Here is a 26,424-nt window from a genome sequence, read left to right on the forward strand (position 1 = left end):
AGACAGATGAGAAAGATAGCTTGGTAGAGAAGAGTGTTTAAAAAGATAAAAGCATCCAATTATTTTATGTCATCTGTATCATGCGTATACATTAATACGCAGAAGTGTCAAGCATGTTTCAATAAAACATGAACAAATTTTGCATAGTTCGCAACATTTTCAATATTCTCAGTCCTATGGTTCAAAAAAGGTTTCCAAAATACACACAAAACTATTACACTACTAAATGGCAATTTTAGATACAGCAGATATAGCAGTCTGTAGTTCTGCATTACCCTCTGTTTTGATGTTGTATAGGATGATCCGGTATTCTTCTTTTTCCTCTGGAATATGGTCATCCAGCAACTGGACATATAATGTTGTATTCAATACCCCCTGTAAATATTATTTATAAGCTTATCAATCATTAGTGTACAGAGTACAAGTAATACCACTCTATCATATGTATTTGCAGCAGCACCTTTAAGAAATGTCAAGTTAAAATACTGAAAACCACAAACTCCCTGCAGTTTAATCATATCAAGACAAAGAAGACTTCTAAAAAGCATACCTGTTTTGTCACCTCACTTCAATTACAATATTCTCTTGTAGCCATTAGATTTGCTTATGGACTAACCTCAGGAAAAAAGAGAATTCCAGAATAGTATTCAAAATTTTGTTGTACATTATGTCCAACTATCTTCCACTCAACAGTAACATTTCCCAGTCCTGGGGCAGTTCTTAAAATATGGAATTGCAGTTGTTCTCCTAGGAACAAAGAACAAAGTGCAATATTTTGGGGTTTCTTCTTTTACAATTCAACTATTAAAATGAAGACAAAAAAAATATGAATCATTGTTAAAGTATTTTTATGTAAAACCTTAATATTTTTAATAGTGAGCTTCCCAGTAGTTATGTAATATCTTTTCTTTCAACGTTGAAACAAAACTCTCACAAATCTAAACTCTTTCCTCATGGGTTTTTATGAACTTAGTTCATTCTTGGGAAGAACTATCAAAATATAAAGGAACCTGATACATATGCATAATTGCTATCAAAACATGCATGAAACGAAGAGCAGTATCTGTTTGTGAATGCACAGAAAAAATGCTCTACACACAGCTTTAACTCAGTTTTCTACAGTAGCTAACTGGCAAGGAATAGACATGTTCCTAACATCTGCAGTGTCTTGTGACTTTATATAGTGCTTCTGGAAAAATGCTTGTACTTACCTGCAAGTTCCATTTATGTGAGTTTGAATTTACTAATGCTATCAGTATTTAGAAGTACAGTACTTAGATGCAAAACATTAATGTTTAATAATTTAAAACTAATTTTAATAATTTGTTATAATTTCAGTGATAAGTATCAAATGAAAATATGCATATCTAAGAAGCAATTATAATATTTTTCCCACATTTACAACATTTAACCAAAAGGTCACTTAAAGAATAAATCCTTTAGAAAGTTTGAAAAATTAAGGACATTTATATCATTATAAAGTATTAAATATCTATATACATTTCTAAAAATAAGTATTTTATAAAAAAATAATATTTCAAATATTTATTAAATATTTAAATATTTTAAATATGAGCATGTAAATGAAATATAATATTAATATGAAATAGATTAGCAGGTAATATTAGTAAAATTATGCAATACAGTCACATTAGAGGAGAGATTTTTATTTATAATACATAAGTGTATTGCACTTGTATGTCAACAACATTTTTCCAGTTCACAAGAATGGAAGTTTGCCAGTATATAAATGTGGAATTAGTTTACAAGGACGTGAAATACACAGAAATTTATAATATTGAGGTGTTTGGAAATAATCATGTAAACTTAGGTCCATCCTCAATTGACTGAAAATTACTTTCTTAGTATTTCCATAAATTGACTTGATTTTTTTTTTCCTTTTCTTTTTCCTTTCTTTTCTCTCTCTCTCTATTATTTTTATTGAAGTGAACTAGTTTGGGTGGTTTTTCTTGCTATAATGGAATGCACTGTTTTTCACAAGCTGAAAGAACTGGAACCAGTTATAGCACTATATAAATACTATATATAGCAGATTCCAGCTCCAGATAAAAGCTTTCAGCATGCTATGACCAATATTTAACCCATGGAAAGTATGTGAGGTCCTCATAACCTTTGAGAATGAGATAGTTTGTATTAATTCCTTGGGTTCATTAACAGCTGTTGTTAGACTGCCAGACTGCAGCTGGCAGTCTGCAGATCAGAACTACTAATGCGGAGTAGTAAAGGATGGAAACTAGGCACAAAAGAATTAACACAAACTGTATCTAAACAAACCCCAAAACCTTATCGTTTTGGATATAGGAAAAAAAAAAAAAAAGACCATGTTCTTTTGAGATAGACTTTTTTCTTCCAACAAAAAATTCAGTGCACATATTACTGGACAGCCAATTTCTGTTCGTTTCCTCTGCCCTTCAGTTTACACACCAGAACAACTTGAGACTCCAGTACACTGAGATTCCAGCAAAAGCTTACAAGAGCAGTCACCATTTGTATTGTTACTGTCCTGTGCAGAACTGTACAAACACCTACGTAAAACATGAAACACGCTCTCTTAAAATACTAGTAGACACTAGATATCAAGCTACTACTAGTATCAAAAGTCATGACTGAGTGGTGACATCAAGAGTGTCACACTCCTAAAATGAGCTGCCATAAAAATTATGAAGAGAAACTTTAGAAAGATGGAAGATTTTTTCCTCTTTTTTCTAGATAATTTAAAATTAATTTTAAGTCAGTAATAGATAATATTTTCTTAAGATTAGCAATTGGTCTCTATGATGGGGAGTTATATACAGTTGTGGAATATAGTATAAATTAATGAGAAATGTTAAAAGGAGCTTAGAAATGCCATGCCAATAGAAGCAAGGTTTAACCTTCAGGAAAAGGAAGGGAAGGAACAAATTGTGAAATATGGGTTTTATCTATGGACCATAGATGAAATGGTATATTCGTCTTTTTCATAGATTTCATTTAAGTGCTATGTTTGCAAGAGTTAAAAATCCAAAGAAATGCACACCAAGTATGTGGATATTCTCTGCTGGCATTCTCTGAACAATGATACAATCGCCGAATGGTTATCAACAGAAAGCACAGAGGTGGAAGCTCCTGTTAAACAAACTGAATTTGGTCAAAACATAGAACCCACCTTCACGACCAATAACAGACCTTCCAGCTGTCTGGAAGCTAATGATTCCTGCCACATTGTCACTTGCCAGGATAACCACTGTGACAGTGTCAAAACTGGGTAGAATCCTACTCCCTCCTTCAGTATGCACCAGGCTGATTATGATGCTTTCATTATCCTCCGGCTCCGTATCATCTAAAATGGTCAGTGTGACCATCTTTTTTGTTTCACCTAAAAGTAGAACATATACATACTTCCGCGTTCATATGGAAATCACCTTTTAAAAATATACAATCATTTACTCTAGTAGTAAATATTTAACTAATATAAAAGGACATGAAGAATCTTTACTTATTAGCCTGCCTAGAAGTTATTGAATATTGTTATGAATATTTTTTCGATCACTAATGAGAAGTTATACTAGGCAATATAATTAACAAGCTATTAAAATACTCTGTAGAAATTAACAATGTTGGCATAATTTTTGAATGCCTAGAATTCTTATTTGCCTTATAACTTCTTTGGCTTTCAAATTTTAATTAGAAAAGGGGAATATAATTCTTATAAAAAGAATTACCAAGTGAATACTTGGTGGTATTCACATATGTGGTATTCATCTTTGCGATGAACCACATATCGACATACGTACACAAAATTAGAAATGCATTTAGAAATGCATTAGAAATGCATTTAAGTGGGTTGTCATTGTATGAGTTACTTGTCTTCTGGAATATCAAAGAATGACAATGTAAGCAGCAAACATAATCAATTATGAGTCTACAATACTTTACAATCTGCAACACAATCCTACTGGTCATTGTATGTGCATATATAGTATCATATTAATAATTATATCAGTTTACTGTATACATATTTTTTGTTATATTGCTTTTCAAAGTATTTTGAAAATAGATTTAGTAAATACTAAACATTATAAACACTAATATAATTATATGTCAGTTTTTAAATCACTCTTGGCAACCTTTCATTTGAGTTCTTATGATTTAGCAAGTTAAATGAACTCTAGAATCTTTACTACACTCCCATAAATTGTTTTCAAACAACTGCTCAGTCACCTCAGATTTTGAAAATATACATCCATCTTGTTGCACAGTGCTTAAGTAATGCCTGCCACAGACTTTTCTCCTTTGAAATTTTTTAACTATCCTGTTATGTTATGAAATCAATACAATCTCAGAATCTAAAAAGATATATCATTAAAAATTTATATGTATTGACTGAAGATTAACAAAAGACTACTTAGGCCATTATCTTTAATACAACAACAATTTCAGCAATATTATTCCTTATTTATTTAGTAAAAATGTTATCTTTATAACATTACATCTTACATAACATCTTACACTTTATAACATTACATCTTACATAACATCTTACACACATCTTACACTGCAATATTTCCTAAAATATAATTAAATATTTTTACTTTTCATCCTTTTTTGGGAGGTGTTTTTTTTTAGTCTTTGTGGTCTTTGTGTGTGTGTTTGTTTTGTGTTTTCTTTAGTTTTAGACATGAGAAGCTAGTGCTAAATCGTGCCTCACCTTCAGCAAACACCAGAATCTCACCAACACCAACAAAATCCAAGTTTGGGGTAGCAGTTCCACCAACAACACGCCATTCCACTGCCACCTGTCCCAGGCTGCCTTCTGTCCTGTGTATCATTAGCTGCACATTGGCCTGAGGACGTTCTTCTACTTCAATATACTTCTCTGTTGCATTGGGACTTACACTGTAGATCTTAAATACTCCAAAGGCATCCCCATTCATCATTATGGTAACTACAGAAGTATTTGGCTGTCCAATAGTTGGTTGATTTTTTAAGCTGGCTGAGATGTTCAGTAGTTCAACTTTCAACAGAGATATAGTGAATTTTTCATCCAGCTCTGGCAGGCTGTCTGGGAGTATGGTAACTGTGAGATTTGCAAACTCTTCCCCCTCCTGCATGATGGCCCACTGTCTTGTGATAGGTTCGTAATCACTACCAGCAATGGCTTGTGTGCTGAATAGAACAGATGTACAGCTGATGTTTTTCTTGTATGTCCATAATCCCGACATGTTAATTAATGGCCTGGTCTCTGTTGTCACCCAGAGGCAGAGAGGAATCTCAGAGGCACTAGAAAATGTAAAGGCTGAACATGCTTGTTCTTTTAGGCACTGAGTTGCACAGGCATACAGTGGGTCACTTGTTGCTGACACATTCACTCGTGTCTTGGATGGCTGGTCAGGAATTCCCTGTACAGGAGACTCGTAATAGGCCAGAATATCCTCACCTTGCTCAATGGCAAAAGCTACAACATCAGTCTCAGAAGTGCTGTAAAATATTTGAAGCTGACCAAACCTTCCCCCACTAAAAGACATTAAAATAAAAATGTTATATTAGCTGGTGAAGCATGTCTAACATTCTGTGTTAAGAAAAAAAAAATTAACAAAATTAACTAACACCTTTTGAATTGCTGAAAAGTTACAAATAGCTAATTAAAATTACTTTCTTTGATAGTCCCAGAATAACTGAGTAGTTGGGTTTTTTGGAAAGCAAATTTGATTTTTATAGCTGGGGTAGCAGTCTGTTAAGTATGCATGTTTGCAAATATTTGTTTCTAGGAGTTAACTTAGTCTTCCTATGACTGTCAAGGAAGAAAAAGCCTTTGCTGTTTAGCATTGTTATCATTCCTCTGAGATGTCCTCAGTATACCATACTTCATGTGCAAAACCTGTTCTGCTTTTCATTTTGTCTTCCATCACACAAAATTTGATCTCCTTTGTCTTCTAGTTACACCACAGGAACAGGCTGGTTTGTAGCTTTAAATGGCTTGACAATTTAACAGGCAAAATAAAACTTCATGTACACACTCTGTACACTGGATTTATACTACAAACATTTAATACATTTGTGCTTTATGTACATTTCTAAAAAGCAGATATCTAGTTCAAGATCAATGTACATGAAAAAAAAAAGCTGGCAGAGCAATTGTTGCAAATACCTATACAAGGGGGCATGATATTAAAATATTAAAATCATTGCCAATAAAATACCCAACAAAAAACAAACCAAACCAACAATAACAACAACAACAAAAAAAAACCACAAAAAACCAAACCAAAACAACAAAAAAACAACAAAAAAACACCAACTTAGACAATATTATACAGACCTTCTCCTGACTGATATATTTGCAAGTAAACTTCTTTCTAGTGGCTCCTGTACTCGATATGAGGATTGGTGAAAGAAAACTGTGCCATAAGGATTATCATTGGCAGGTATAACAATATTTGCTGTGCCATCTAACCCAATAGCACCACCGTTGGAGGCCTGAGTTAATTCTACAAGGACAATCTCAAAAAGAAAAAAAAGAAAAACAATTTTTGCCATTTATAAAAAAAATCACAAGCAAAATAAAATCTGACCTTGTTGCAGCTTCCTGCCCATAACATTTCTTGTTTTGATCTGGACACGTTTCTTATACAAGTTAAAAATCTAATACTGTTCAAGAGAGACAACACTGCTGTACTTACTTCTTCTACTTCTGGAACATCATCAGCCAGGATTTCCAGCAGCAACATCTGAATGGCTTCCCCAGGGGCAAAAGTAATATTACCCATGGCAACTTGCAAGTCATCGTCAGCAGGATGTCCATCAATGGTAGCAGCCCACTCAACAGTAACATTACCCAGTGTCCCAGCATTGCGGATTATTGGCAGATTTATGGTTACTGATCCAAATTCAGGCTCCTCCACAGTGAATTCTGTATTCTGAAAAACTGACATACACCAGAGGGAGACGTAGAGCATTAACAATAAAATTGAAAATAAATATATCAGTTCCTGAAATAAAGAGTTCTTTTTACTTGCTTGCATTTACTTGCACAAGTGTTTACCCTTTTAATCACACTTAAACCTAAAAGCAAGCTTTCAATACTCGTATTTTCATCTGCAGAGAAAATTAGCGTGAAAATTAACCCCTCGTCCAAAAAGCCTATTCCAATACACCCATCTTTTGAGGCTAAATATGAGCTGTTTCTAAGGTCTTATATTATAATTCAAAAATTATTTGCAGAAAAGAAACTCTTTACCAGATTTCATGTCACTTATTGAAGAAATAAATTAGAAGTATTTAACATGGAATATGTTAAGTAGAAATCATAAAATAGGTCAGGTTGAAAAGAATCACTGTAGATCATCTGATTCAAGCTCCCTGCTCAAGTGGGGTCATCCCAGAGCACACAGCACAGGACTGTGTCTAGACAGTTTCTGGATGTTTCCACTTGAAGGAGACTCTACAACCTCTCTGGCCAACCTTTTGCAGTGCACCATCACCTGCACAGTAAAGAGTGCACCTCCTCGTGTTCAGGTGAACTTATGGGCAGCAGTTTCTGCCTGTTGCCTTGTGTTCTACTGCTTGGTGCCACTGATTAGAGCCTCCAAGATGCTCGATCCTTTTTTTATATTAAAGCCCCATTAGTCCTTTATTACATGTTTTAATTCAATTCATCTTATCTTTTCCTTTGCTCTCTAACCCACATTTCTGCTTCTGAATGTTCCTATTCAGTTGCCAAATAGCAGTTCTCCCACAAATCCTCAAAAAGGATGTTAACAGAAAAAAGAAAATATATACTCCTTTACCAAAGGATCCAAAAGGGTCATCAGAAGCCTCAATAGTTATGACTGCCCTCGTCAAAGATCCAAGCAAGGCTCCTCCTGTTGTTTGGTTCAGCAGCTGAACATAAAATGACTCCTCAAGTTCAGGATTTATATCATTAATTATATAAATTGGCACAGCTTTACTTGTTTCCCCTTCTAGTAAGACAACATCTGATGAAGCTACACTGTAGTCCTCACCTAGATTTGTAGTCGAAAAAACCCAAAAAATAAAACACAGATAATATCAATGCTTTATGGTTCAGTGTGGTGAACATTATCAGTAATACTCATCTTCTCTTTGCTTGTACACACATGTGTTTTCATGGGTCTTTTCCTTTATCTTTAGACCCCAAAAGTTTGTTTTGGTTTGGTTTTTTACTTCCTATTACCTTCTAGATGTCTGGATGGATCAAAATAAAACTTGGTTTGACCAAAACAGAGCTTGTACTTTAAGACCAAGAGGTAGTTACAAAAGGTCCATTTGATGTGTCAACTTCACTTCAGGCTAACTTGTCTCAACTGTCTAGAGGAACATCTGTGATACACTAGATCACAGCTCTTCCTCAGAAACTTATTTAAAGCATACTCTGATATAAATCTAGCTACACATTTAATTTATAACATTCTGTTTCCTAAAAATGAAATTATAAGTTCTCAGAGAACATACCACTCACCTATTCAGTTTTGACACAACTGAAATACAGTGCACTCAATTTATAACTGTTTAAGTGATCCTGAAAACGTCAAAATTTTTCTCCTTTTTTATGTACCTTCTCTGCAGCGAGTCCAACTGGAGAAGTTTACGTTCCATTTTCAGAAGTACAAGTCTCCATGGGTTTTGATAGATTTTTCCCTATTTGTTTTACAGCTGAGTCCCCAGATCTCACTTCCTCTCCAATAAGCTCAACTAAGCAATAAATGATGGGATAAAATATGTACATGGGACTAAATTGTTTTTACATATAGTACTATAATATTTTGGGGGTTGGGGGGTGAAGGGGCAATTAAGTGGTGGCGTGCTATTAAGTAAACAAATACCCCAATTCCTTCCCTTATTTCACTTTTACATTCTTCAATGATAATGCATAAACTTTCCCCTAGGTCTTACATTAATATTTGCTGAGCCCAGTCAATGCCTTACTACTTTTTATTTCATACTTGTTACATAATAGAGCATTCATTACACATTTGTTTGTTTCAGCTTTAACACAGACTGCATATTGCATACGGATATACGCAGATGCATAACAGGCTATTCTGCTATTCTGCTTTCTTACCAGCTGTTGCAGTTATTGGCATAGCTTTAAATTTCACAGAAACATCTGAAAATATTCCCCCAGTTCTGGTCACATTAATGATTGGTCCAACATAGTTTTCAGCAACTCGCACAGCAGAAGCTGAAAGCTGAAGTGTTCCAAAAGCATCATCATTGGCATTGATAATCACATGAGCTATTTTCTCACCCACTAAGCCAAGTCGAGGAGAATTTATAACTGAAACATAAAGAAAACTTAGTGAGGGGTACCTGAAATGTTTGCTATTAATAGCTATAAAATTCATAGGCATACATGTGAGTTTAGCTGTCTCTAGTTTTCATGAAAATTATCTTTTTTATAGTTGGACAAAGCATAACTACAAACTGCATCAAAATACATGCTTTTAAATTATGTTCTGGAAGATTATCTGAATATTATTCTACTAGGCTGTAGAGAACACAAGCCATATTTTAAAAAAAAATTAAAATCCTTTATTGTATTGTGAATGTATTTATTTATTTATTTATTTATCCATAAGACTAATAGCAAAATCAATGCAGTTCAGGATAATTTCAGTTTTACCCTCAATATGATCAAATGTATGTAAGATTTCAACTCCAAGTGGAATTATATTTGAAGCTACCCCTATTTTTGTGGGCAAGGGCAGCAATCAAACATGCCAAGAATCTTTGAAACACAAATGTAATTATCTGAATTTATCTGAATGAGAAATTAAGTAAAAATTGTCAGTGCTAAGAAAGCAGCATGTCACTACTCTACATCACCTTTTTTTAATATGACTTTGTGTATTTTAATAAGAAAAATTAGCTTAGTTATTTCCTACTACTGAACTTCCAAAAACAATGCTAAATGAGCAGGTATTAGTACACAAACAAATCCTGTAACATATTTTGCCTGAAAGACCTTCGACAAGAGAATGCAAAAAGGGATAAAGAAATACCCATGGTTTTCCAACAAAATAGTGTGCCAAAGGAAATAAATGCCAACAGACAAAAGTCAGGTAACTAAAAGATTACTTAACTATACAGAATTTGGCAGAGGTGAACAGTTCTTCATTTATCTTGCTGCATTTTCTCCTGTACATATAAATACTCAGCTTTACAGTTAAATTGTAGGTTTTATGAAAGACACTTACTTGGCCGATCCTGAACTTTCTTGATCAAAACAACACTACTTAGCTCCACAAAAACAGATTCTGACCTCTCAGGATCATCATCATCCAAAATAGGCAAAGATATTGTGGCCTCACTTTCATTGGTTGCAAAGATCACATAACCTGTAATGGGTATATAGTCTTTTCCCTCTATTGCTCTGACAACATCAGGCGGAAAAAACGGCGACTTTTCTTCGTCACCAATAGTTCTGTATTTCACCATTACTGTACCAAGGAGACCACCGCATCTTAAAACTGTCAGAGAGATATTTTTTGTTTCTTCCTCAACTTTTATTGGTCTGTTTTGCTCAGAAAAGATGAAGACTCCGTATGGATCATCATTTGCTAAAATAGTTAATGTTGCATTAGTATGATATCCAAGACGACCAAGGGAGACATTGACGATCAAAACTGAAAACATCTTATCCAATTCAGGAACATCATCAGGAGAAATCTGTAATGTAATATTTGCTCTCACTTGGTCAACATCAAATGTTACAATCCCATCTGTAGAGATCAGGTCGTTGGTAAGATCGCAGAGTATGATCCAATGCAATGTCACCTGAGATAAGGCCCCGTGGCTTCTCACAACCTAAGAAAAACATATAAGACGTGCATATTTTTGTTCCATGAAAAATGAAAAACATAGAAGTCTGAAATGCAATTAAGCAAAGACAATAACATGATGAATTAAAAATATGTATTTGTTTAAAAAACATGCAGTTTTTATCATCTTATCTCTGCAGAACTTGTATTATCAATACTTATTTAAAGATAGTAAATTAATTCTAAATACATTGAAGATTTTAAACTTTTATATATCATTATTATTATTTTATTTTCAAGCTGAATAATGTATTTTAGCAAACACTGCGTGACTGGAAAAACAAATGTTCATGACAAAGTTGTTATAAAATCTACAAACTAATGACAAAAGCATCAGAGAACACCAGTAAAAACAGACAGAAGAGTACAATGCAGCCATATGAGACTCAAAGCTTTCTAACCTGCAGCACAACATTGCTATCTCCATATTCAGGCTCAGTTCCATTCACCGAAAGCGACTCCTCACTGAACTCAAACACACCATGAGCATCATCAGAAGCCTCAATAGTCACAAGGATGTGGGATGCAATGCCCAAGCTAGCTGTTAAATGCAAAGTCCAAAAAGAGTTACTTTTAACTCTAATGTCCTCTCAGTCCTTCTATGGACCCAAGCAACAAAAAAAAAATATTATTTTAAGGGAGGAACTAAAATAAAATTACAAGTTTAATAAATTAAAATGGAGCAGCATTCATGACAGTGAGGAGTTATACAATAAAGTACAGTATAAGTAGAGACTAGATGAACACAGGTCTCATCCTAACATAAGCTGGAATGAAACACAAAAAAAACAAACAAAAAAACAAAACCAAAAACAAACAAAAAACCCCAAGACAAACAAACAAACAAAAACCTCCACCAAGTCAAGTTAATCCTACTACTAAAGATACTGTCGTGGGTGACATAACCTGCTACTCAGAGAGAATAAAAGCCTGAAACTTAAGGAAACCATCTCTGGAAACAAGTAAAAGGGAAAAAGAACGTCAAAGAAAACAATAAAAATAATAATAATAAAAAAAAAAATTTAAAAAGGAAGAAGAAAAAAAGGGGAAAAACCAAGCAAAAATGGAAAAAAAAGAAAAAATACTCTATTGGCATATAGATGCTTATATAACATTTGCACGTCTGCAGATTTTAATTTGAAGTCCTATATGCATAGGGTTTTCCCATAAATTCTATGCTTTTTCTTAATTTGGGTTTTTTTCAATATTAAATTATCATGTTTTCTGCATATCATGACATAAATAGAAACTTGAAGAAATGAAAGAGAAAAAATGAAAAAAATCACATTATTTTGTTAAAAAATGTATCACAACTTACTTTTCTGTAAGAGTATTTTTTTCCAAGAAGGGATCAAAATTATACATAGAATGTATCAAAGCATAAAATCAGGTAGTTTTAAAATTGCCTTCAATTTAAAAGAAAAAAGCCTTTGCTTTTTCTCCCAGGAAAATTTCACAATGTTCAGACAAAGATAATTTTTTAAACTTTAATTGTGCAATTACATTATTTGTGCAATTACTATATTGTTGGTTTACAACAATATAGTTTTGATTATATAAGAACTGATGGTTCTCTGCTTTACATTAAACACTGACTGCTAGTGAAATTACACCTAAATTCAAATGGAAAATATTTTTTTCAATAAAACTTTCTGTTAAATATAAATTGACAATCTCTAACTGCATGTAAAGGACGTTGTATCAAGCATAGTAGTTTATGACAGCTATCACAATTATAAATAAAATATAGGATTAAGCAAAAGAGCTTACCATGTTGAGGGACAGTTGAAAGGAAGAAATCCATGTTTCCATCACCACTACCACTTCCATCATTTCTAAAGAGCTCAGCAACTTTAAGATGACAGACATACAGATATATACACATATATACATTTATAAATAAAGAGAAAGAAAAAAGTAATTTAAACCTTTTTGGACAACACAAAAAGAGAGATGTATTCTAGGAAAGAGTCAATTTTCAAAATAAAAGTATACAGAATTTCTGATAAAAGCTAGAAAAAGTATTGAGTGTGCTACCTCTTGTTTAATTTATTGAATTGGAAACAGCAAAAGGAAGTCAAAAGGAGAGAAAACACATACAACTTTTTTTTTTTCTTTTCTTCTGTGTTCCCTCTTTCTCAATCCTAATGGAGAAATCAGAAACGGAGCAGGGGGGAGAGGGAAGCAGTAGCTACACCCTGGCAAATTCTCTTATTCTAATATTTTCTCACAAATCAAAAACTTGTGTCAGAAAGTTGAAAATAATAGGCAGCTTAACTGATGGAGCCTTTACCCTAAGTTTTGTACTTGCAGTGGTGTCGGAAAGCTCAAAAAGATTATGCTCGGAAGATATCTGCCTCTAGTAAATTACTAAAGCCAGCTGTAAGTTTTCTAACCAAAAAAGTCAAAGAGAAAAGTTCATTTAACTAAAATTACAATTACTTGACCAAAAAATCCACATGAATGAAAGCTCTGAAACTTTTATCAAAAGAATCCCAGTATTGCACCATAGTGACACAGTGCAGCACAGACATTCATGTTAATATGATCCAACTTTCCAGAAGGCATTACACTTGCAATTCTGAATTGTTTAGAAAAATAATATCAGTTGAAAAGCCACTTTATGGCTCTCAGTATTTTGAATTACTCTTTTCCACAAATCAGGAGGAATCTCCCTTAAAAACATTTTGCAATGGAAATAAATTATGTAAAGCAAAAGCGAGTTTATGTGGCAGCTGCACTGATGCTTGCCAACAGTTGTGAGACTAATGTCTCACAGGAGGAGACACTAGCTACTAGCTAGTTCTCCAACTCAGCTAAACTCTGCATGCATCTCAAACCCCACAATTCTCTAATGCTATAATCCATTTAAATCAGTTATGAGCCAGTTTATTGCAATTTCTCCAATTTCATTCAAGTGATAGATAAAAAGCAATAGATAAATAGCACACCTTTGGCTGTTAAGCTTTAAAAGTTTTTAAATTAAAAAAAAAAAAGGATTTTTTTTTCACAGTGCTTTAATTCTCTCTACCAATGATCGAATTATGTAATTTAAAAAGCAAAAATTGCCTTTGAATGCATGGTAGCAGCATACTTCCTTTGAGATCTGGTCATTTGCACAGTGATTAACAAAACATCTGAAGGACTGTTTTTTCCTAAAAAGAATTGCTGCTGTGTGGAGAAATAACATGGAAATAGTTCACAAGGTTAGATTTTAAGGGATAAATAAAGATCACAAAAATACAACCAGTGGATTGATTGATGTATGTGCCTTACCTCCTCCCTCTGGGTTCAACAGCTCCACTTTAAAAGTTTTTTCTAGTTCAGGAATAGAATTGTCAGTGATGTTAACAGTAATGTACTTGTATCTTTCTCCGGGCTGAAATTCCACTGAGCCCCAAACAGCCTGAAATATGACAGGTCTTCACAGTTTTGTTCAAATTTAGTGTTTTCATCCAAATGAAAAAAGAAATACAACCTCAATTCTTTTTGTCTTTATTAAAACATCTACTTTTCTTTAACTTTAAAAACTCTGCTGAGTCTTTGTTATAAGAAATAGCAATCTAAAGTCACTGAATTATGAGTATCTTCATTTATCTACATTTTTCTGCATAAACAGCAGTCAGACAAGCAGATACTTATAAGCTTTTGTAGAATATGTACAAATCTCAGTACGTACAAATACAATCTTCACCTGCATATGCACATGTATGGTCATATAAAGTCTGATATACTTAGAAACAATAGGAAATATTCCCTCTTGCTGCATTGACAATTTTGTTAAAGAGATCAAAATCAAACCCAGAGGCTTTTCCTAGGAAACACAACACGCTGCACTGAAAGGAGGCAAAAGGCACATAGTGATTTTTATTTTTATAGTGCGTACAATGCATCTATCTATCACAACACCATAATAAAACAAACTCTTTGTGTGAAAAGAATCACAGCTGAGCTAAAACATTCAAACTGATGGCTTCTTTCAGGACAAATAGCTCTCTTTAAATTCCAAAATAACTACACATCTGGGCATTGGCCATACCTGATAATCTTTAGGACTGAAAGCTGTAAGTGGCACTGTCCTGTATTCCATAAGAACTGTTCCAAGAAGCCCTTGTGCACGAACTACCAACAATCTGACGTGTCCAACTTCTTCTTTAACAGTGATATGGGGCACAGCAGAGGCGGGCAGAATCATTTCATCACTGGGCTGAGGAGGTGGTCCCACCGAGAACTGCAGTAGCCCTGAAAGACAAAAATTACTATTTACATGGCTTCTCATACCAAATTCAAATTATAACAATAAAAAAGTAAACTAAAATATTTATAATATCTACATTTAATGTTTATTAGATTTTGAAAATATTAATATACCTTTAGGATTCAATCCTGTTATGTACCATTCTTTCTCTCACTGATGTTCATGTTTGTTCAAAAAAAACCCGTATCACAAGAATTAACTCAACTCTTCCCAAAAGAACCCAAATATCATAATATTGGGTACTTATTGGTATAATAATAGGCATGCTTAAATATCTCTCTCTGTTACAAATTCTCATTTCACAAAAACAGTAATAAAATCAACAACTTGAAATTTGGTTTCCTTGCAAAAGGGCATGATCACATGTTTGGTCCAGGCAGCTTTAATGCCTTTTTTGTAGTATTCTCAGAAGTACCTAATTTTACTTTCATTCTTTTATAAAAATTATGAATGAATCTCAAGTTAGATAAAGTGTAATACTTGACATTGCTTCCTCATCTATCTAGGCTAAGTAAATTTTTACCTCTTGAGCTAGAAGTATACATAAATCTGCAATAAGACTGTATCATCTTCAACATTGTTACCATATGGGTGGTCACTGGCTTTAATGCTGATATCAGTAGTTTCCTTTTCTGGATCTATACTTGCTCCACTGGTAGGAGTTGAACCTAGTTTTCCATCTCCAGACACAGCAGAGACTAATGTCACACGGAAATATTCATTTAGCTCCGGAATGTCATCATCAATAACATGCAAATTTAAGACCTAGAGAAGGACCAAATCATGGAAAAATTAAATTATGCAACATACATCCCTTAAGAGTTTTATGACCTTTTAAACAATTAAATTTTTAGTCAAGTAGTGTATCTGCTGTGAGTTCAGAAAGTAATGCAGAGAACATTTTTGCTCTCCATGAAATTTAACCTTATGATAATAAGTTTAGAATACCAATTCCAAAAGCATCTTTACCAAGCTATCAGAGACATTACAGAGATTAATCTAATTTAGAGAGAAGTAATGTGAGCTTTTGATGCCATCTGACACTTGAGGTTACAGATCATACTATCATGTAACATAATCTCCTCTGCGCAGGCTAATATATTAATCTCAGACAATTCCAACTTTCTATATATTGTGATAAGATTTGACAAATATATAGGAGAAAAAGTTTAGGTAGCTGGTCATATTTAAATCCATGGAAAGGAGTAGTTTAAAAATTTCAATGGATATTCATTTAAGATTTTCACCTGATAAGCTGTTGCTTAGGGCAATGACCATTAGGTCCTCTCTAGGTAGACTTTATATTGGACCACATAACAATAGAGCAAGAGGGCTCACCAGGTCTCTTATGCCACTTTATAAAATAAGTCAGGCCTCATTCAGGCTGCCATAGAAAAGCTTGGCAAATTTAACTTTAAATGACTGTATGTAATACAGTAACACATTTCAGCAGCAAATTAAAGCTGAATAAACTGCCAGGAGCGTACTATTTTTCAAAATCACAAATTTTTGGCCAAGCTGTAATCAGTAAAATTGTTTAACTGGGACAAGATCCACAGCTCTAAGTGAGTCACTTAGAACTTTTCAAATTATGAATCTTTTCAAATTATGTCAGTAGGTTTCACTCAGTTCCTACTGACTTCAGCAGAATTATAGAAGTGAAATGAAATACAGTATTTTCTACTATCAATCCACCCTTTCTATTTAAAAACACTAACAGAAAACACATACGACCTTCCTACAGAATTGTAGTTCCATACTTCTTCTTCAATTAATGTGAAATTCCCATGCTGTGGGTTGGGGTCAAATTCACAGAAACAGATTAATAAAAAGAGACAGAATGTGCCTAACAGTTGCAAGACATTGATTACAGCAGTGAAGTTGACTGCTGTCTATTTAATTGTTGTGGAGATACAACTCATCTCCAAAAGTCAGATCAAAACCTGATCATATTCCAATTTCAAAAGTCACTGGATCCACTATTCAGGTCCAGGACTACCTATGTTTGAAGCATATGTACAGATATACATATATCTAACATATATATATATATGTCAACATATCTTATGTGCACTAAATGTGCAATTACAAGCTTTTAAGCATTCATACAGGCACAGTAATGCATGAAGTGAGATGTACACGGATATATAGGTGACTATCCTATCACTCATTAGATGTCAAAGCGAAAAAAATCCTGCAAAATGTAATAAAAGCCATGAGAAGGAAAGACTCTTCAGTATGAAAACCAGTCAGGCATCCTCAAAAGGTGCTTTCCAGCAGGTTTGCAAAGGACAGGATGAATAGTTAATAGGAAGGTAGGGTTTACCTCTGATCTCTGCCAAGGAAGGAATTTGATAGTGCCACTGCTGTTAGAAAAATCGCTAACAGAGTAATTAATGCCCCTGGAATCAACCTGTGAGATAATGTAATTTATATACACATAGTCTAGGGCTCCCCTGGTACGCTCCACGACACAGGATATAGTGGAACCCTCATCAGCAGCCTGGAAGAAAGTAAGAAAATGACATATTTGTAACGATCAAAGTAGATCAAAGGAATAGATGTAAAAAGGCTAAATTCTCTAATGCTGTTCAAATGTTCAGCAAATTTTTATTGCTGTCATGTTACTTTCAGCACTTTTGGAGTGACAGGAAGCTGAAACTAATCTTGATGGAGAGCAGAACAATCTTAATGGGAATTGCAATAGCTTCTAGCATTTCCCTGAGGTCAGCTAGTAACAGTACCCTGTTGTTTTTTTGGACACAAAAACAGAATAAATATGTTTGAAATATGTATATCAAAAGCAAAAGACTATACTGTTTTATATTAATGTCAATTATTTTAATTTAAAGAAAGATTTGGATTCCTCCTTTCCCTGACTAAAAACACTATGGAAAACAGAATAGATACATCTAGATTAAACTGTACTATTATCATTAAGGAAAAACTGGAAAACTTTTTGTTCTACAGTAGTCTTTGCAATTCTGTCTTCACAAAGAACATGCCTTCAGCAGCAACAATTTCACATACTTTGGACAAATCAGGTATTGATACTGTCCAAGTATAATAAAAAATTATGATCATCAAGCTAAAACTGAAAATAATTTTACTTGGAACCTATCAGAATGACTTAAGCTATCTTAAGCATTAGATAAATTTCAGAGCTGCTGTATAACACCATGCAGATACTGAATGCATCTTCAGCTGCTTAATAGATGGATACCGAGAGATACGGAATTAAACTAGTGATAAAACAGTGCAATGAGATAAATGCAAAACAATTAACATGCCACATAAATTTTTAATTTTGCTTCATCGTTGGTCGCTGATCTGTGGCATCACAGAATTATCAGTGGCATTTGAAACTGAAGGAATCTATTTTGGTAGCAGACGGCAGGTACCTGGAAAGCAAACTGAACCAAACTGAAAACTAGCATCAGTCAGGCAAGATGGTTGCCTTCAAATACATCATAAGAAGTTCTATTAGAAAGGATGTACTTAAGAGGTCTTAAGAGTTCCCAAATTGGAAAGTATTATGATTTTTTTCCTAAATAATCTAATAATAATATAAATGTGTATCATGTCTTTCTCTCTCATAATGATTAAAAACTTAACAATCAATTATGTTTATTTCAATCCTCTCAAAAAAAGATTCAAGTTTATATACAGCATATATGGTGGCCACCACCACAGAAAGTGTAATGTTTAAAACCAGCAACTTCCAGCCATTGTCAAGCGAATTCATATCAAATACAATTTTGTTAATGATGATGATTCAGTTATAAGGGAGGGAGAGACTGGAACAGACCCCAGGAGAAACAAGTGCTGCACAAGACAATTGCTCACCACTTGCTGACCAATACCCATTTCCAAACAATGACCAACTGCCTTCCACGTAACTCCCTCAGTTTATATATTGCACATGTTATTCTATGGTATGGAATGTCATTTTGGCCAGTTCAGGTCAGCTGTCCCGGACATGCTCCTTCCCAGATTTTTGTGCAGCTCCTCACTAGCAGATCATAAGACACAGAAAGGTCTTTGACTCAGGAGAAGCCCTAATCTGCACCAGCAAACCATCCTGCTATATCAACATTATTGTCATCCTGAATGCAAAACACAGAACCGTACCAGATGCTATGAAGACAACGAACTCTCTCCAAGACAACATCAGATTACAGTCTCAGAAGTCCAGGAAAAAAAACTATTCCAGGAATTTTTAAGCCTTAGTCTTCAGTTTACATAATAAAAAAAATTCTTAATAAAAAATACTTTGGGGGGATTTAAAAAAAAGTGAAATTGCAAATGCCAGTGTGACTGAGGCTGTATAAACAGAACTTACACAATTCCAAATTCTAGAAAACTTTGCTTAACTACAAAAATTTAAAAAGGGGGATCGAGACCCTTCAAAGGTTAGTTAGCCTTGCCAGTTCGATTGTGTCTAAAATTTCTCCTGTACTTTTCCTTATGAGCATCTTACCTCAGGAATACATGCTCCAGTGAAGCCAAATAAACCATTAGCATTATCACTTTTCTGTATTCTTAATCTTGCTGTTGTGTTTTCTTGTGAAATTCGAGCTCCACCAGACACAGAAACAAGCTTTAGGATGAATAACTCCTCTCCTTCTTCCTCTTTGTCATCCTTTGCAGACACAATGAATGATTTATTGGTTTCTCCTTGTCGATACTCCAAATACCCAGAGACAGGGTGTATGTCACTCTTTGCAGGAGTTGCATGGAGTTCATAGATCTCTGCTTGTGTCAATTTTCTCTCGTAAAGCCTCACGTCCTGCATTAAACCCGTGTACCTGCTGTTGCCATTGATTCCTGCTCCAATTCTCACTATTCCTGGACCTGACCAGAAAATTAGAATTTTTCTCATGTTATGGTTTGTGGTTTTTTTTGAAATAGTTAATATATGTAATTATTTAAAAAATCTATTGTAAATTGTTTACTGTCCCTGGGTTAGTAATCATACTGATCTTGAAATGTAGACTGGGAGGCTCCTGAAGCCTCATCTCAGTATTGCAGGTAGAGCATTACAGTTCAAATAATTCCTTCATAGACCATCCATGTTTTTCATCCTACTAATTCTATCTGCACATTGTCATCATCCCTTATCTTGAAGAACCTTGAAAACCTCTCTCTTTCCATGAAAAATTTTCAGAGACCAGCTGCAGCCCATCTCACTTTTGTTTTTCCAAACACCTGCTTTCTCCATTTTGTATCTTTGTATATTTAATGCGTCCTCTGCTAGGCCAGTGAATCCATTCTGATGATCAGAGTATTAGCCACACTGGACATGCTTGTACCCTAATGCACTGGAAGAGGGGCTTAAGAAATGTTGACCAGATTCCAAGCACTTTTTACAATTGCTTCAACATTTCTTTCTCTCCAAACAATTACCCTACTCAGCAAGTCAGAGGATGACAGTTTCCTTTTTCACAAATAAGCTAAGCTGGGAGCTCATACTCATTCCCATCACTCTAAAACATATAGAACATATATCTTCAGCTGTTCTCTGTCTGATTTTAGAAGGAAATGTGCCATGGAATGTTGCTTCTACAAACGAGCAACCACAACTGCTAAGGGTCTCAAGACACAAGGCAGAGGATGATGAGAAAACCAGATTACTTTTTTACAGAGGCTAAATTTCTTAAATTTCAACTACCAGGAAATAAAAGGCAGAAATAAAATCCTACACTTGAGAATTAATGACATCTCCTCTTCACACTCGCTTTATGTTTGTGCACATATGTGCACATAGATGCATATGCATCTAACATCACCGCCATGTTTTTTTAATTTTCCTTCTCTGATTACAGAAGAGATTGTATTCAAGAATTTGATAATCAGTCACTGCCTATCTCCATGAAAGAAAACCTGTGAAACTGAGGGGGAGAGAAAGAAAGGAAAAGGATGGAGATTACTACTGTGAAAAAAAAAAGCACATGGAAGAGTGAGGAACTGCAAAATAAAGAGTAAATATAAATGTATTCCCACCATACAATACCCAACTTTATAAAGGAATTATTGTGATGCTCACTGCTATGGTACTTGAGTGTAAAATTCCATAATGGTTACGTATGACTAGGTCACATCCAGAAATATTGAGTTAGAGGAACTGAAGTACACATGCTAATGTTAGTTGGAACACCAACAAACATATGGGCAAAATTATCATATACCCTGTAAATATATGCTTAAGTAAATCTAATCCCTTAAAAATTCTATTGCTTACAAAATATTGCTTTAGCTGTAATATAATATGCAACTAGAATCAAAAACATTATTGTATTTTGTTTCAAAAATCAAGAGAAAAAATCTTTCTTAGCCACAGTACTATAAAAATAATGAAAATTATTAATTATAAATATATGTAACTATATGTATACATGATAAGCATACATATATAAATATAAGTATTATTAATTTCAAAATATTGCTGTCCAAGCTCTCTTGCAGTTCTGAGGCTTTTTGAAAATTTCCCAGCTCTTATTTTCATCTATATGTTTTTTGAAAATCTCTAGAATTTTCTATTAATTGCTTTTAACTATTAGATACAGTAATTTCAGAATCTTGCATGTATCTTTCAAGGAGCTAGACGCTTCCGTATTTTGCAGAACTTCACATGTGAAGAAAAATAATACAATCTCACCATTAGCAATTGCTTCTCCTTTAAGGCTCTTAATTCCTCCTAGAACTGGAATTCCATCTGTGTAAAATTCAATTATACTTTCATCCAGAGTAATCATAATATGAAGCCAAGTACTTTCATCCAGATATTTCAGGACTGCTGCTTTGGCTATGTATGTCATATTGGATCCTAATGCTGTATAATGAAGCACTACAGAAACATGAGAATCATTTGTTTGGATTTTCACACCATAATATAATGTCCCATTACCATCATCCTTTTCAACTATATAACCATCAGTATTGACATTAGGAATTAACCATGCTGAAAATGTAAAATTAGTTACTGCAGTATTGCCATCATATGGGTATTCCAGACCAATAATTCCAAAAGCATTTTCTTTTCCACTGAAATACAAAGCATCTGTTCCACTGTGATGGCGTCTCATGTGCGGCTGAGATTGTACTGAACTTGGAAATGATCCCAGCAGCAAGAAGTCCATCATTGATGGCAATCCATCTGGAAACGTACTGGACACTATTTCCCAACCTAAACGGACAACACCAAAAGTGCCTTGTTGTCTCCAGATGGTGAAGTTTGTAATGTAGGAAAGATCATCTTCAGAAAGAACATCTTCTGCTATCTCTCTGTCCTGACTCTCTGGATCTATAACGAAGACTCCAAAAGGGTCATCATTGAAAGGGATCATCACAGTTACAGCAAGGCTTGTTTCAGATAACTGTCCACCAGGACCAGGAGACCCACCTATATAATGAAAGTTAAGATTAAAAGTTACTGGTCTGAGAAAAGTAACTAAGTATTTTAAAATGTTTAAACAAAATATTTTTTTAATAGGCCTATATCTTCTTTAAAGAGTCTCTGAACTCATAAAAAATTCTCCAAATTTAAGATTAACATAAATTTACTGTATTGGTTTTAAAACACTATAGAGAGCATATTCATAGAAAACAAGTCATGTTATTTTTCAATTGTGGAGTATAACTGTCTTTCAGTTATACTGAAATTGAGGAGTATAACTTTGTCTTTCAGTTAAAACAAGCAAGACTAGCTCAGATTTCCTGAATTAGTAATTAGATAGGTTGCTTTTGTTTCATTCGAAAAACATGGCGTCAAACTAATTTCTCATTGTATTTCAAGAATTAAACAAGTATGAAATGGCAAATAAGCAGAGATTACCCTGCAAAATCAGTAACCAGTTGTGTGTTAAAACTGCTCCTAAGTCCTGTCATTAGTCACTTTATGTGACTAATGTCCACACTAAGAAGATCTTGATGTGATTGTAGAGCCTCCACGCACCACTGGAGGAAAGTAGGAAATCTGTACATGTATAGCAATTTCACTTATGGAAATGTCAACATATTTTTAGTTGTATCTTGGCACAGAAGACCGTAAATAGTACTGAGGTGGAAAGATTTGGAGCTCTACTCATAGCATGCCTGTAGCACTTGTAATTTAAGTGATATAAAGTGGTACCTATTTGTATTTTACAGAAATTCCTAGGAAAAAAGCAAACAAACCAGGCAATCTCCATTATGATAGATACCCATAATCTTTAATACCTTCATTTTTTCAGCTGTACAAAAAGGTCTACATATCTGAAATCACGAAAAGGCATCTTTTCTAAAGGCCAGATTCCAAAACCATGTTCATATACCTAAATTAAAGAATAAATGAAAAGCAGAAGCTAAAATCTCACCAGAAAAGTAAAGGATGACATAGGCATCAAGGCAAAGCTCTTTCCAGGATCGTTTTGTTTCTGATGGATTAAATTTAATTAATTTCTACTAGATAGGAAGGGAATGGTTATATAGAAGGCAATACCTGAAACATTCACCAACTTTAAAATGTAAAATTCATTGAATTCAGGAATTTTATCTGAAACAGCATGGAGCACTATCAGCTTTGATCCTTCACCATCCATGAAGTACACAGTCCCATAAGTTTCATAGAACTCTTCTCCTGGCTTCAGTGTAGAATCATTATGAAACAGTTGCCAGGTTAATGAAACATTCCCAAAGTGTCCTCTATGTCTCAAAATCCTGTTCAGAGATACAGAAAGAGTGAATGACCTGGCAGATACGCATAGGCATTCTCTATTAACAATGGAAAACGTGGATGAATTATCCTTACTGTGGGAAATAATATGCCTTGCTCTAAATAATCACAAATAACAAACAGAAACATGAACAACAATACAATCCTCTTAGACAGCCTGCAATTTTACATTATAATTTTGCCCAAAGGTATATCACAGATACCTTAGGAAGAAAGTAATCCATTGATTACAAGGTACATGCAAAATAGTACTGTTTAAAGAAATATCAGTTTGCCTTGCACTTCTATTTTTGAATAATCAAAATGAATGTATAGTTCAGCAAATTAACATTTAAAATTGAGTTAACTGGCCACTCTTAGAGAAGAAGGAGAAGGTATTTAACTACAAATATTTTTTCCTTTAACCATCAAGGCGCCTTAACCTTTTTTCTATTGGTATTTAATTTGGGTTATATACTAAGTCCTTAAAAAATCTGATTATTCCATATTAAGAATTTAGTAAGTTTAAAAAAAAGCTTTTATTTGGTTTCATAGATATCTGATGACATAATTTCAGCAATTTCCAAAAGGCATTACAAATAAATACTGAAGAACCCAACTGAACATAAAGAAATTCCTTTATTAACAAAATATGTTGACGTACAAAAAGATTGTTTCTGTTTGTGTGGTAAAAAGCAAAAAAAAGCTGTTTAAAGCACTACTATACAAATCTGAAAAATAATTCAGGAAAGCAGTCTAGCAATAGAAATGCAGTATGTTTTTACTGCTTCCAAAGGTTTCCTTTTGTTGTTATTAAGCAGGGTGTTCTATTCCAGCAGTGTAGCACTGTTGCAGTAATTCCAGTAACTCTCTTGAAAGCTCAGTGCTGCCTTTGGTGTTCTCGCTGGTAAGATTATAAACTACTATGACCCTTTTCTTATATATTAAACAAAAGTCAAATCCTTTTGAGGGTATGGAAGAGACAGCTTCCTAGTTAACATATTTTATCAATAAGGACTAAGCAAAGTCAGTTCTTTATGACCTTGGTATCATATGCTTCCATTAAGTGCCTGTATACATGTTCAGTTCAAATCATCACTCTTCACACCATTGATTTTAAAAAATATACGTATTATTAAGGACCAAAGAAATGCCAAAGTGCAATAAAATAGACCAAAGAATATATATTTCATATACTCTTTCAACAGGATTTTAATTTTTTAGATGTGCAAAACAAGCACAAAGATCTAACTCACAGTCATAGGCATCTATTTCAAGGCTTTAAAACAAACAAACACATCAAATAAAAACATATAAAACGTAATTAAACAGTTGTGAAAAAAGCCTCTTCTCTCCTTGTTCACACTGTCAAATTTCTTGTGAACATATATTTCTTTATACCCTGCCTAGAATTTTCTTATTGAAAATCCGTATTTTTATCAATTTATAGCCACATTCTGACTTGGGGAACGTAAAAAGGTCAGATGATGTGAAAATTAGTATCTTAACCCTTCCCCTTCCTGAATACATTCCAGCAGAAACAGGTCAGACTAAGGAAAAATATATTCAGCCTAGAAGTAAAGCACATCTGGACTTAAAGCATAGGCTCCTATCTGTAATTTACAGTTAGAATAAAAACAAACTAACAGAAAGAATAGAGTAATAAAGGTTGCTTGTAGGATACGATTTCAAAGTAGGGTGCAAAAAGAAATTAACAACCACATAGTTTTATTTAACTGTATTTTTTAAGGATTTTTTACTTCTCTATTGGTCCAGGTTATATTCTGCTCATTCATCTTGATCCTTCTGTACCTACGCTCTCATGAAAATATAACACAAACCCATATACTGTAATGTTTGTGTGAAAATATAAAAAAGCCCCCTGTGAAGTAATCTTATTTGTTTATATTTTAATAGGAATTCTGTACACATTTTAATATGCACAGTCTACTTGATAACATAAGAGTTGATGTTCGATGTTTTGTTGATCTTCAATATGTTTGCAAATAATTTAATCCAAAATTTGGTGGAGCTATTTTTCTAAAAATATTTAGCAATGCAAAAAAAGGATTAGATCAAAGGAGAATCCATAAAACAACGCACAAATCAAGATATAAATACATGTATTCAAAAAGGAAGCAACAATATTATTCAAAAGTTACTTACAAAAAAAAATTACTTTTTCCTTCTTCCACTGGCTTCTCTAGAGGTTCTAAGGAGAAAATTCCATTAGGATCATCATTTGCTTCAATAATAACTGTAGCCACTCCAGCATTAAAGATAACAGTATCCCCTAAAAACAGGGTGATTAATTTTATCAAAACTGGAATCAGAAATGAAGGCAACTCTAAAATTTTCTTCTCACACCAACAACTTTCAAGCAAAGAAATAAACAAGCAGTGATAAAAAAATTAGTGAAAACCAATGTTTGAGATATTCAGTAACAGACAAATCAGAGTAAGAATATATAAGTAGCATCTAAGGCAGAGATCAAGAATGCAGATTTGAAAAAAAAAAAAAAAAAGTGACATGACCGGAGATTATGCAATCCTGAGAGGAAAAGGATTGCATGAGAGGTAGTACTTCACGTTTGATCAATTTCAAGTCAGAAATCCCAACTCTCCTTTAGACCT

General features: G+C 33.8%; 1 protein-coding gene across 1 annotated transcript in view; it reads right to left on the bottom strand.

The window, feature by feature from the left end:
- The window catches only part of ADGRV1 (adhesion G protein-coupled receptor V1), a 258,887-nt gene that overhangs the window by 203,519 nt on the left and 28,944 nt on the right, over positions 1-26,424 (bottom strand). The window contains exons 17-35 of the mRNA XM_066339463.1: positions 25,958-26,084; positions 23,579-23,796; positions 21,758-22,501; positions 19,580-19,953; positions 17,426-17,602; positions 15,684-15,864; positions 14,881-15,083; positions 14,118-14,247; positions 12,612-12,692; positions 11,243-11,382; positions 10,218-10,827; positions 9,083-9,298; positions 7,788-8,003; positions 6,681-6,925; positions 6,320-6,501; positions 4,709-5,514; positions 3,167-3,376; positions 617-747; positions 276-375 (exon numbers count right to left, since the gene is read on the bottom strand). Coding sequence (XP_066195560.1) covers positions 276-375; positions 617-747; positions 3,167-3,376; positions 4,709-5,514; positions 6,320-6,501; positions 6,681-6,925; positions 7,788-8,003; positions 9,083-9,298; positions 10,218-10,827; positions 11,243-11,382; positions 12,612-12,692; positions 14,118-14,247; positions 14,881-15,083; positions 15,684-15,864; positions 17,426-17,602; positions 19,580-19,953; positions 21,758-22,501; positions 23,579-23,796; positions 25,958-26,084 — 5,091 coding nt within the window. The remainder of the gene's footprint in view (positions 1-275; positions 376-616; positions 748-3,166; positions 3,377-4,708; positions 5,515-6,319; positions 6,502-6,680; positions 6,926-7,787; positions 8,004-9,082; positions 9,299-10,217; positions 10,828-11,242; positions 11,383-12,611; positions 12,693-14,117; positions 14,248-14,880; positions 15,084-15,683; positions 15,865-17,425; positions 17,603-19,579; positions 19,954-21,757; positions 22,502-23,578; positions 23,797-25,957; positions 26,085-26,424) is intronic.

This window comes from Sylvia atricapilla, chromosome Z (assembly GCF_009819655.1).
Source record: "Sylvia atricapilla isolate bSylAtr1 chromosome Z, bSylAtr1.pri, whole genome shotgun sequence".
Taxonomy (NCBI): domain Eukaryota; kingdom Metazoa; phylum Chordata; class Aves; order Passeriformes; family Sylviidae; genus Sylvia; species Sylvia atricapilla.